The sequence below is a fragment of the Elgaria multicarinata genome, chromosome 5 (assembly GCF_023053635.1).
Source record: "Elgaria multicarinata webbii isolate HBS135686 ecotype San Diego chromosome 5, rElgMul1.1.pri, whole genome shotgun sequence".
Classification (NCBI taxonomy): domain Eukaryota; kingdom Metazoa; phylum Chordata; class Lepidosauria; order Squamata; family Anguidae; genus Elgaria; species Elgaria multicarinata.
Window position 1 is genome coordinate 111,551,569 of NC_086175.1, and position 13,594 is coordinate 111,565,162.

The 13,594-nt window shown below is 43.2% G+C and overlaps 1 protein-coding gene across 1 annotated transcript in view; it reads left to right on the forward strand.

Moving 5' to 3' along the window:
- Nucleotides 1–13,594, forward strand: part of ATP8A2 (ATPase phospholipid transporting 8A2) — a 464,367-nt gene that overhangs the window by 355,837 nt on the left and 94,936 nt on the right. The window contains exon 33 of the mRNA XM_063127035.1: nucleotides 4,204–4,311. Within this exon, the coding sequence (XP_062983105.1) occupies nucleotides 4,204–4,311 (108 nt within the window). The remainder of the gene's footprint in view (nucleotides 1–4,203; nucleotides 4,312–13,594) is intronic.

Consider the following 13,594-nt stretch of genomic DNA (forward strand, 5'->3'; position numbering starts at 1 on the left):
GGAACTAGAGAGTCAGCAATCCTTGACTTGTTATTGACCAATAGGGATGACTTAGTGGATAAAGTGGCAGTTACGGGAACTCTGGGGGAAAGTGACCACGTCATACTTGAATTCTTGATTATGAAGGAGACAAAAGTCGAGCGTAGCCATACACGTACTCTGGATTTTAGGAAAGCTGATTTTAATAAACTCAGAACTATAATAAGTAAGGTCCCGTGGAAAATGAGCCTAATGAGAAAAGGAGTGCAGGATGGGTGGGAGTATCTAAAAAATGAAATTTTAAAGGCACAGTTACAAACAATTCCAACAAGGAGAAAAGATAGAAGACAACAGAGGAAACCAATGTGGCTCCACAAAAAGCTTATTGATGAACTGAAAACAAAAAGGGATACATATAGGAAGTGGAAGGAAGGCCAGGCTACAAAAGAAGAGTACAGACAAGTGGCGCAGAAGTGCCGAAATGGCGTCAGGAAGGCTAAAGCTGTGAATGAGCTGAGATTAGCGAGGGATGCTAAAAGCAATAAAAAGGCTTTCTTCAGATACGTGAGTAGTAAAAGACAGAGGAAAGAAATGGTGGTTCAACTGCTTAATGAGGATGGCAAATTGATAACAGACGACAAACAAAAGGCTGAAGTGCTCAATTCCTACTTTGCCTCGGTCTTCTCCCAAAAGCGGATCTATGACCCCCCTGGAAAAAGTGAAGCAGAAGTTGAGGGGGCAGGATTGCAGTTTGAGATTGATAAACAAATGGTCAAAGAACACCTAATTTCCTTGAATGAGTTCAAATCCCCAGGGCCCGATGAACTGCATCCAAGAGTAATGAAGGAGCTAGCGGAAGAACTCTCAGAACCTTTGTCTATTATCTTTGCAAAATCATGGAAGACGGGTGAGGTGCCGGACGACTGGAGGAGGGCTAACGTTGTCCCTATCTTCAAAAAGGGCAAAAAGGAGGAACCTGGGAACTACAGACCAGTCAGCCTGACATCCATCCCTGGGAAAATTCTGGAGCAGATTATAAAGAAGTCAATCTGTAAACACCTTGAAATCAATGCAGTGATTACTAGAAGCCAACATGGATTTGTCAGGAACAAATCCTGTCAGACTAATTTGATCTCATTTTTTGATAGGATAACCTCCCTTGTGGACTGTGGGAATGCTGTGGATGTCATATATCTTGACTTCAGCAAAGCTTTTGACAAAGTACCACATGACATTCTGATTAACAAACTAGCTAAAAGTGGGCTAGATGGAACAACTATTAGGTGGATCCACAGTTGGCTACAGAATCGGACTCAAAGAGTACTTATCAATGGAACCTTCTCAAACTGGGGAGAGGCAACGAGTGGGGTGCCGCAGGGCTCAGTCCTGGGCCCAGTGCTCTTCAACATTTTTATTAATGATTTGGACGAGGAGGTGCAGGGAACGCTGATCAAATTTGCAGATGACACCAAATTGGGTGGGATAGCTAATACCCTGGAAGACAGAAACAAACTTCAAAGTGATCTTGATAGGCTGGAGTGCTGGGCTGAAAACAACAGAATGAAATTTAATAGGGATAAATGCCAAGTTCTACATTTAGGGAATAGAAACCAAATGCACAGTTACAAGATGGGGGACACTTGGCTCAGCAATACTACAAATGAGAAAGTTCTTGGAATTGTTGTAGATCACAAGCTGAATATGAGCCAACAGTGCGATATGGCTGCAAGAAAGGCCAATGCTATTTTGGGCTGCATTAATAGAAGTATAGCTTCCAAATCACGTGAGGTACTGGTTCCTCTCTATTCGGCCCTGGTTAGGCCTCATCTAGAGTATTGCGTCCAGTTCTGGGCTCCACAATTCAAGAAGGACGCAGACAAGCTGGAGCGTGTTCAGAAGAGGGCAACGAGGATGATCAGAGGTCTAGAAACAAAGCCCTATGAAGAGAGACTGAAAGAACTGGGCATGTTTAGCCTGGAGAAGAGAAGATTGAGGGGAGACATGATAGCACTCTTCAAATACTTAAAAGGTTGTCACACAGAGGGGGGCCAGGATCTCTTCTCGATTCTCCCAGAGTGCAGGACACGGAATAACGGGCTCAAGTTAAAGGAAGCCAGATTCCGGCTGGACATCAGGAAAAACTTCCTGACTGTTAGAGCAGTGCGACAGTGGAATCAGCTACCTAGGGAGGTTGTGGGCTCTCCCACACTAGAGGCATTCAAGAGGCAGCTGGACAACCATCTGCCAGGGATGCTTTAGGGTGGATTCCTGCATTGAGCAGGGGGTTGGACTCGATGGCCTTGTAGGCCCCTTCCAACTCTGCTATTCTATGATTCTATGATTCTATGATTCTATGACCCTTGGTCTGATCCAGCAGTGTTCTTCTTACGTTCTAAAGTCAGTGTAGAAAGTTTGTCCTAAAGAAAGAAAAGTCTGACAACCACTGGTGTAGAAGAAAATTATGCAGAAATGTACCAGAAACAAGGGGATTTCAGGGTATTTAACCACCTACTTTTGAGAGGAACGTTTGAAGAAACCTTCTGGATCAGACTGTCTAGTCTAGGGATGCAAAAACTACAACCCACAGACCCTATGCAGCCCACCCACCCATTTCCAGCAGCCCACCAGATTCTGCTGCAGTGGCACTGCCTTGGGTTTCCCACACTAAAAAGGGAATCCATTTCCTTATCTCTGATCTTTCATCAGAGACCTCATCAGAGACCAGAGATAAGGAAGGGGGTTCCATGTTAGTGCCAGTACTAGTAAGAGAAACCCCAGGGATTAAGAACATTAAGAACATAAGAACATAAGACGTGCCATGCTGGGTCAGACCAAGGATCCATCTAGTCCAACACTCTGTTCACACAGTGGCCAACCAGACATCAGCCAGGGATGAACAAGCTGGACATGGTGCAACAGCACCCTCCTACCCATGTTCCACAGCAACTGGTGCACACAGGCCTACTGCCTCAAATACTAGAGATAGCACACAACCATCAGGGCTAGTAGCCATTGATAGCCTTGCCTCCAGGAATTTATCCAACCCCCTTTTAAAGCCATCCAAATTGATGACCATCACTATATCTTGTGGTAGTGAGTTCCATTCCTAGGATTCTCTTCCTAGTGCTAGCACTAACAAGGGAATCCCCAAGTGTGTGCGTGTGTAGAAGCATGTAAATATGTACTTGTACACCCCCCAGTACAACCTTAAAGCCCAAAAAGGTTGTGTGTGCCTCATCCAGTCCAGTATTTGGCTTCCTACCATGGCTAGGCAGACACCCCAAGAAGTCCTCAAGCAAGACTTGTAGACAATAGCCCTTTCCCACTGTTGTTCCTCAGCACCTGGGATTTGGAGGTACATCTAGAGATGTCCAGATTTTGTGAAATCCATCCGATGTGTGTTTCATGGAATGTGCAGTCTTGTTTTTCCGGCATCCTTTCATAGATGGATTTGATTCCCCCCACCCCCATTATGCAGACAAATACACAAATAATTCCATAAGAGAGTTTGCAGCCATTTACACAATTTACGTTAGTACGTAACATTTAACATATTGTCCCCCATACCATTCAACTTTTCCTTGGTATATTTTCCAGGACGACATACGTCTCGGCAGAAGCATGCGTATTTTCCCTACAAATAAATTTGTGTAAATTTCAGGAAAGTAAAAAAAAGTTCCCAAAGTCCATGGACTCCGCATGGCCCAGGGAGGTCAGTCCACAGATCGGATTCCAAAGATCAGATTCTTAGATATCCGAACTCATTTTAGTCCATCTCAAATTTGCATGTTGCTTTTTTAAAACAGAAATATTCTGGGAGGTGCTAGCTAGAACATGACGTGTTCAATGCCTCGCAAAGAAAGGATTTAACCAGTGGAGGCTGTTGGCTCTGATGTCAGTGGGGCTTGAAGAGCTCCTTTAGAGTTCTGACTGGCTCTGATTGAACCTGGAGTGGATTCACTGCCCCACTGACATTGGAGCCACCAGCTTTCACTGCATTTAACACAGGAGTTTTTTGAGCGTTTAATCAATCTTGCTGCTGGCGTAAAATCAAGGGCGTTGAACAACCCTGAGTGAGACTGGCAAGAGCCTAAATGGAAAAAGAATAGTTAGAAGTAAAACAATGCCTGAGAGTCAAGAGCGGGAAAAGAGGTGGAGGAGGAGGGTGGAGGGACCTTTCTGCACCGTGCCTTGTATTGATGGCTTGTTTCTTTCCCCCTACAGTTCAGCCACTTGGCCGTTTGGGGAAGCATGCTGCTCTGGCTGGTCTTCTTCGGCGTCTACTCGACCATCTGGCCCATCATTCCTATTGCACCAGACATGCTGGGACAGGTCAGTCCTTTTGTTCGCAGTAGCAAGGAGCGTTTTTGTTCAGAGTGGCAAAGATGCTTCTAAAGGGCGCATCACGCGTCAGCGTTGTGCCTTTAAGCAAACTGTTGGGTTGTGCGTTGGTGTGTTTTAAAGGACTGGCCTGCAGTTAGATCGCTTGCATTTTGTTTAACATATCCTTGATGTGGTGAATAGGGGGGGTTTTGGGTTGTTTTTAAGTTTGTGGGTTTGTTTTGTTTTCATTTTAATTAATGACATGAAATCAAACATTTCAAATCAAAAATGTCCTCAGCCAAAAAAAATGGCTTAGCCATATGAAAAGGAGGACAGGGCTCCTGTATTTTCAGCAGTTTTATAGAAAAGGGAGTTTCAGCTGCTGTCATTTGTAGGGATGTGCTCCGCTTCTAATCGGACCGGCGAATTAGAAGTGGAGCGGGGGGCTTCGCCTGCCCTTAAGGCGGAGGTGAAGAGGATTGGGGGGTCGGCGGAGCGTGGCGAAGAGGATCAAGGTAAAGGCGGATCCTTCACCTCGATCTGGAGCTCCGCCGGAAAGGTAAGTGGGGTTTACCGGGCCCTGCCGCTGTCGCTGTTGCCCATGTGGCGACAGCGGCAGGGCCCGGTAACCCCCCCCCCCCCGCCGTCCTCTCCCTTACCTGCCTCCGTCCGCGGTCTGTCAGCGTCTTCAATTGAGCCCACGGGGCTTCCTGGTTGAACCACAGGCTCAATTGAAGATGCCGACTGACCGCGGACGGAGGCAGGTAAGGCCCACCCTCCCCCTTGGTCCCTTACCGGGCTCTGCCGCCGTCGCTGCATGGGCGGCGATGGTGGCAGGGCCCGGTAAACCTCCCGCCCTCCTCTCCCGGCCTTACCTGGCGCCACTCCACTCCGCTGCGGAGCTCCGATTCGGAGCCGGAGGTCCACGGCGAAGAGGAGCGGAGTATGGGCGGAGCGGCGCAGAGCGGAGCGGGCCGACCCGAAATTTTCGGATCGGCCCGCGGGGCAGAGCGGGGGGTCCGTGCACACCCCTAGTCATTTGTATGCATGCAGCAGTTCCTTCTTCATCACAACAGTTAAAGCTGCAGGAGCCTGTCCAGATACAAAAGAGGGCAGGGCTCCTGCAGCTTTAGCTGTTGTGATGAAGACAGAATTTCACCAGGTGCTGCATGCATACAAATGACTGGCTGAAACCTCCTTTTCTATACAACTGTTAAAGATACAGGAGCCCGGTCCTCCTCTCCATATGGCCACCCTAGCTTAGGTTACGTCTGCCACCACTATCCTGCCCCTCCATGCTGGTTAATCTTCTCTGTAAGCAGTATAAATCAAAGCTGCACCGAATAGCATTACTAGGGTTGTCACGATCAACCAGTTAAAGAAATCTTAGGCCTTAGCTAGACCTAAGGTTTATCCCGGGATCGCCCCAGGGTCATCCCTGCTGCTACCGGGATATCCTGTGTGTCATTTACATGAACAGGGACGATCCCGGGATAAACCTTCAGTCTAGCTAAGGCCTTAGTCAATTACTCAAATGAGTTTTAATTGATTATTCATCTGAGACCCTCCTCTAAGTCCTTCTTCAAAGGGAGGTTCAGAGGATGGCAACAAGGGAGAGGGCTTTCTTAGTGGTGGCCCCCTGATTATGGAATGCTCTCCTTGCTGAGGTCAACCTGGAGCTAACATGGTCATGTTTCTGGTACCAAGTTAAGACTTTCTATACTCCCAGACATTTGACAGCATATGATAAGATTTTTAACAGGTCCTGGGATTTTATTGCTGATTGTGCAAAATTGGTTTGCGCTTTTGTATGCAAATATATTATATTTATATTGCATTATTACATTGGTGTTTTTTTTAGGGTTTTAATCATTGTAAACCACCCAGAGAACTTTGACTATTAGGCAGAATGAATGAATGAATGAATGAATCTCCCTCTTCAAGGATGGCAAGAGAGGTCTGCCTTCGGAGGGAGAGATCTGACCTAGGAAACAACCTCCCAGCTTCTGCAGAAACCTCCACAGCCTTTGCCTCACCAATGACAGTTCTCCGATGTTGGTAGAGGCAGAAGGTTCTCTGGGTGTAGCAGTGGGAAGATCAGAAGAAGGTTTTGATGCACACAGCCCAAAGCCTTACCAATCCCCCAGCATGCCCCAAATCACCTGGAAATCCATGCCAGCCCTGGAGTTGGCATAGATTAATTCACTTGCATTACATTCAGTAAAATGGGCCCCAAAAGATGGGGGCAACAGCAAAACACCGCTTTCCCTTCCCTTCCATGGCAGGGCTCTGGATATGTTGCATCGGCCAACTCCAGTTTTCCCCACCCTCCCACCAACGATAGGATTGCTCAGATATACTACCTAAATTTGGATATGACTTAAACAACAGAAACATACTTTTAGATGGTGGATGTACATGTGGCAACAGGCCCCATTCTTATAAGAGAGGCATTCCTTCCTGTGTGAGAGTGAAAGAGGAATTCTGCCATCTCCCATTTTCCGTGCACACCATCTGCAATTTTTAATACAGACTAATTTTAAAAGTACTTTTTCCCAAAAAAAAGAAAATACAGAAGTGTTTCCTGATCAGTCTGGGGGTGCTGTTTTAGTGCTTTAGTTGATTAATATTTACACGGTGCTGATTACGGCTGGAACTTTTAGTTGATTAATCAACTAAAGATTGCAGCCATAATAAACACAGTGCAAATATAACCCAAATAAATGGTAAAGAAGCAAAGCAAAATGCTATCGTTGTCCCCTTACCTTTTGAGGTTTCCTTCAAAAATGGTTTTCACTCAAAAATGGTTTTTACTCTGGGGAGGGTTTGGATTCCTGTCATTGTATTTCTCTGGGTTATGGACATTTATTTGTGATCTAGATTTGGCTATATATTAATGCTCTCCGTAGGAGATGTCTTAGTTCATGGTTTCTTTTACAAAATATCATTTGCAAACTAAATGGGTTCTACAGCCATATTGTGTATCTTCTCTGATTAAGTATCCAGCTTTTCTAGTATTCTTTTTCTCTGACTTGCGGAAAGGAAACAAAATATAGCTGTAAAATAAATTATTGGGTGACCATAACCAGGAGGGAGCTGTGTATGTCACTAGGAGTTACCCTTAGAATTTTGGTGAGGTTTTAGATTTGTTCCTTCAACATCTATAGAGTTCCAGGTGGTGAAATTCTCCCCTTCAGTGTCATGATTTCAACCCCTGGAGAATAAGGAAAAATAATGAGCTTGTCAAAACCACTCACGAGTCCAATGGGAATGTGAAAAATAGGAGACTCCGGGGGTGGCGGGTGGGAGGGTGAGAGTTTAATAAAAATACTACAGGAAGCAAAATCAAATGGAAACGATGTCATTCTAGCAAGTTGGAACTGGGACAGCCTTTACATCAAAAGAAATGCACTGTATTAATCAGAAATTCACCATTGGTGGCCATCACAATATAGCAATTTTGCTCTCTGTTACTAGATCATGAGACTTTTACAATCCTGTTAGCCATTTTCCTAGAAGACAATAAGTTCTCATATGGTTTTGTTAATAAATGAATAGATTTAAAATAAAAACATTGGCATTATTGGAATTAGTCATAATAAGGGTTCAAATATCTCCAGTTACATTCATATAAAATTGTTCCTATGACTTGCAATTTGATTTTTGCCGAACAAATTTCTGAATTACTTTCTGGGCCTCAGAGGCAAATAGGGCAAGGGTTGCAAACTTCCCATGATCTGGTAGAAGAAATCAAAATTGTCCCATCATCAAGATGCCTTTTCCTAGGACGCAATTATAGTGAGCAAGTAAGGACATGATGGAGAAATTCAGAGAAATTGCCCCTCCAATTTCTCTACCGACAAATAGGGTGGGGAATTTTGAGAGAACACTTGTGCACAGCTCCAGTAGAAATGTAAATTAATTTTTTTAAAAAATGAACAGTTAATACATATAGGATGAATATTACTCAGGTTGGAAAGACCTGAAGAGCAGCTGGCTGTGAGGGTAGACAATACTAAGATAGATGGACCAATATTTTGACTCAGTATAAGGCAGCTCCCCCTCTTGAATAACTGTCTGTTTCTTATACCTCCTATCCAAATCTGCTGTGGGAGTTGGTGGCAAAGATTGAAACCGTAGAGAAGTAAAAGTTGTGCTCTCTTCCTAGAGAGGAAAATGAAAAGCCTGATGAAGAGCAACAAAACTAAGTGTATTAAGGGCGTAACCCTGTGCATGTTTAAATGAAGAAGAAGTCCTACAATTCCCAACATTCCCCAGCCAGCCAGTTGTAGGACTTTTTCCTGTCTAAACACACATAGGATTGCTTCTGAAGTTTCATTTTAAAAAAGTCAACCTGGCATAAGAAAAGAAGAAAAGCAATGCAAAAGACCATTTCATACAGGCCCTGTTCAGAAGACACCTTAAACCACGGTGGTTAAGGCTTTTTTTACGTTAACAAAAAAGCCCTAACCACCATGATTTAAGGTGTCTTCTAAACAGGGCCACAGTGACTTATCCCAAACTCTCCCCTAGTAAACAAGGGAAGCTCTGTCACCACTCTCTGTCAAATCCAATTGTGCTCGAATAAATATTTCATTGCACTCTGGTCTAAGATAGGGGATAATTGAAGTTATAGGAGACCGTCATGGGCAGCTTTCTAGGGTGAGGAGAAAGAGTGACAGCTAACAGAACAGGATCTTCTCACATGCTTTTGACTGACAAGAGACACACCAAATTCCTGAGGTAAAGTTCCTTGGCATCTTCCGTATGCTTCATAGCACTATTTGCATCACCCTACTCTAATTCAGATGTCCATAAATTGGGGTGAAATTTGATGAGGAGCATCTTGCAGGGCAATGAAATGTATTTTGCAACTCAGAATGATAAGCTCCCAATGCCCTTGTCAGCACTTTAAACATACTTAAGTTCTAGGGCCTTATGTTAGGAGCTCAGAATTTATTTATTTATTAAAAAAAATCCAGACCAGATCACAGAATTTATTTCAAAACTTATTTTATTTGGGTACTTTGCTGAATATTCTGCAGTTTCACTTTTCAAGTGGATAATAGCTGTTATGATGGGTAGAAGTACAAAACAAAATGGGATATATTTTTTTTAATTGTGGGAATATTTACCTTTTCTCCATCTATTTAGTGGCATTGTTTACCCCGGCTGCTGTACCTTTTCTTCTTCTTGGATCATTCACTTGAGAGATCCCAGCCAATCAGGAATCACAGAGAGAATGGTATTATTTATTTTATTGATTTGAAGCATTTTTATGCCACTCCTCGGCCCCCAAAATGGCTCCCGCCTGCAGTGGCTTAAAATCAATAAGTTAAATGAGGCGGTCTGGGCCCATGAGCTTACAATCTAAAAAGACACAACACACAAGGAAAAGGTGATGAGGAGGGAAAAGAAAACCAGTTAGGGTAGAACTCCCATTCAGACCTTGCCAGTTCAACACAGCAAGGTCCGAAATGAGGGATGGGATCAGCAAACCCAGAGATGTGGTGGGCAGGCCAGCGTGCACAGCCCTGGCACTCTACCCACTTTAAACCCTCACATATTCAAATGAATGCCTGAACAGAGCTATAGTTGCAACAGCTTTAGACGTATTAGCTAGCTCCACCCCTCTATGCAAATGATCATTATAAATAATATGTCTTAAATTTACATTTTAAAATCCTAAGCAGAACTGGTTGGTTATATGTACTGAACCAGTTACAGAACCTTTATTGGCCTGAACTGCAACCAAGCAAGAACAAATTGGAAAAAAGTGGGTAGGGTTGTGGCGGGGACATGATAAAGGTGTCCAAATTACATATAGTGTGGAGAATGTGGATAGGGAGACCTCTCTCTCTCTCTCTCTCTCTCATAATACTAGAATCCAGGATCATGCCATAAAGATGATTGGTGGGAGGTTCCGGACAGATAAAGGGAAGAGGTTCTTCACAGAGTGCGTAGTTAAAACTATGGAGTTCACTTGCACAGGATGTACTGATGGCCACCAATTTGGATGGCTTTAAAAGAGGGTTGGATAAATTCCTGGAGGAGAAGGCTATCAATGACTACTAGTCCTGATGGCTCTGTGGTGCCTTCACTATCTGAGGCAGTAAGCTTGCACACACCAGTTGCTGGGGTACAAGGGCGGGAGGGTGTTGTTGCATTCATATCTTGCTTGTGGGTTCCTAGTTGACAGAAACCTGGTAGGCCACTTTGTGACCAGAATGCTGGACTAGATGGACCCTTGGTTTGATGCAGTATGGCTCTTCTTATGTTCTTAATTGCAGCTGAACCTGAACCAGAACTGATTAATGTTTTTAATTATTTGGTTCCCTGAGTGCTGCCTTCATGAATAACAATTTGAGATCATGTAGTGATATCATAGTCCTACATATCCAATCAGATTTGTTTACATGATGTCACTGAAGGCAGTTGAATTCAATTAAGAATCAGAGGTAATTCAGGACAACGTAAACGAATAGACAAACATTTCTTAAGGAGCGTCAATAATTGTCCAAAAAAGGAAAATGTTTTTCAACAATGTAAAAAAAAAAATAGTTGTGAAAACCTGTGAGTAATTTGAGCTCAGCTGTGGTTTTATTGCATCTACAGGAAAAAAAATATCTGTGTCACAGTTGTGGTTAAACATCTGCTCCAACACAACACACAGGTCCCAGAGTAAAGAATACAGTGTTAAATAGCATTGGGTTTCTGTGTGAATATTTCTACAAAATGTTTTTCCACTTAAAGCATGTTATTTAATACACATTGGGTTTCCCGAAACAAATGATGTCTTGAGATATGGCATTAATGTCTCACTAGAGCTAAGACAATACTGTAGATTATTTTCATACAGACCACAACGTTTACAGTGTGCATGATTGAATGAGGTCATTAATGTAGTCCAATATTATTGTTACACTTGTATTCCTAGATCAGTGATCAATTTCCAAACACATGAAAAGATGATTCATCATTTAACCAAAAATAAAGAAGATATTTGGGAGAAAGGGATTCAGCCCAAACATACACAGGACTTCTAACATTAATATTATTTTCAAGAACTCCACTCCATCATAGAAATGTTAGGATTTGGCTCCCAGAATTTTATACTGGGAGATTTGTACATCATAATAAGCTTGTGCTTGTAAATGCTGACCGATTACTCCCATTGCAAGTGGGACTGGCTAAACAAACCGTAGACAAAAGTGTGATGTGCAGACTTGAACTTCTGGCTTGTCTTTTTCCCAACAAGCCAGAGAAATAACCTGACAAACCATGGGTTATTTCTCTTACTTGTCAGGGGAGAGACAAGCCAAAGTCTGGGTTTGTACATTGAGCATGTAGGTCATACATGATAAACCAGGGTTCTAGAGGGACCCTGGCTTATCATAATATGCAAACTGGGGCCACAGCTAGACCTAAGGTTTATCCTTGGATCATCCAGGGTTCGCCCCTGCCTGAGCACTGGATCCCCTGTGTGTCACCTAGATGAACAGGTTTGACCCCTGGACGATTCAGGGATAAACCTTAGGTCTAGCTATGGCCTTAGTCACTGTAAGAGAAGTGGAGTTGTAAGATACAGGCTCCTTTCCTCTTCTGTGAAAAAAGGAAGGCCCATGAAAATTAGATGGAGAAGGCATCAACTTTCAAGGGGATTCTTGCAAAATCTATTTCCAAAATAGATTTTTTCCAAAACTGCACTGGGGCCATGTTAGTCCACAGTTAAGAAAGAAAATGGCCTCTCTTCCTCTGTCGGAACATTCACAGTATTGTTTACAGCATAGTGCTATTCAAAGGGGGATAGAACAAAAGCTACTTTGGATGCATGTACTTAAGGGTACACTGAAAGAAATTCTCAGAGGCATGATCAGCAAGAATCACAATGAAGTTTTCACTTTGGCCAGATCTACACCAAGCAGGATATTGCACTATGAAAGCGGTATATAAAAGGCAGGAGCCACACGGCTGCTTTATAGCGTGCACTGACAACTGTTGGGGCCCAGTGACACATACCATATACCACTTTCATACCTCTTTCATAGTGCTATATCCTGCTTGGTGTAGATCTGCCCTTTGTTTCAATATCTAAGGATTTGGGGAAAGAGCCTAATTATAAATAAGAAGCCACCCAGTAAATGGAATAGAACACCCTACTAGAATGCTAAAATGCTTTCAGGTTTTGCAAGCTTCATTCAGATTCCAGGCCTTAAAGAGATTCCCAGCTGAAGTCAAAAACTATTTCCTTATCTTATCCTCTCCTCGTGTGCTGTTAAATAATGCTAGATGTTAGATGTTTCATGGGAGCATCATGCTTCTCTTTGAAGCATCTGGCCTAAGCTCTAGTTGGAGACAGGATAATGAGTTTGATGGACCATTCATACATTCTGGTTTGGTAATTCTTGTTTCCCTTTTCTTAGCACAAACTTTTCATGTTTTATCATGGACTAATTTATTTTCCTCCCAGGCCACAGTGATTTGTATTGTACAGAAAACTCACTGGGTTCTTTAAAATTAACAAAAAAAACATATTTAAATGTTTCTTTTAAGGAGAGATATTTAAAAGTTTCATATACTCGGCTGTGGTTAGCCTACAATACGAAGTATTTGGAGGGATTTCTTTCCCCCTGAGTGACATGTTACCTAGTCTTGTCTAGGAAAATATTATTTTTACTCAATCATTCTTCCAATCATGCATCACTCATACCTTCCACCATTAAGGCTGTGGTTAAAGGTCCATATTTGACTATGGGCTCATCTTCACCAAGCAAGATATTCCACTATGAAAGTGGTATATAAAAGGCAGGAGCCACACTACTGCTTTATAGCGGTATTGAAGTGCACTGGCAACTGTTGGGGCCCATTCACAGATACCATATCCTGCTTTCATAGTGTTATATCCTACTTGGTGTAGATGTGACATGGGCCCCAACAGTTGTCAGTGGACTGCAGTACCACTATAAACCAATGGTGAAGATCCTGCAGTGCACTTCAATACTACTGTTAAGCAGTAGTGTGGCTCCTGCCTTTTATATCCCACTTTCATACCATGATATATTAGGTCAGAGTATTTCCTTATCTTGCCCAGTATTATCTGCTCTGACTAGCAACAGGTGTCCAAGGGTCTCTCGCAGAGATCTTTCCATCACTTCCTTCCTGGTCCATTCTACTGGACACTGGACCTTCTACTTGCAAAGCATGTGCTCTATCACTGAGCAATGGCTTTTCTTGATTATCACTGGGATTCTGCTGTGCATGTCTTACTCTGAGGCTGAGAGCCAGTGTGGTG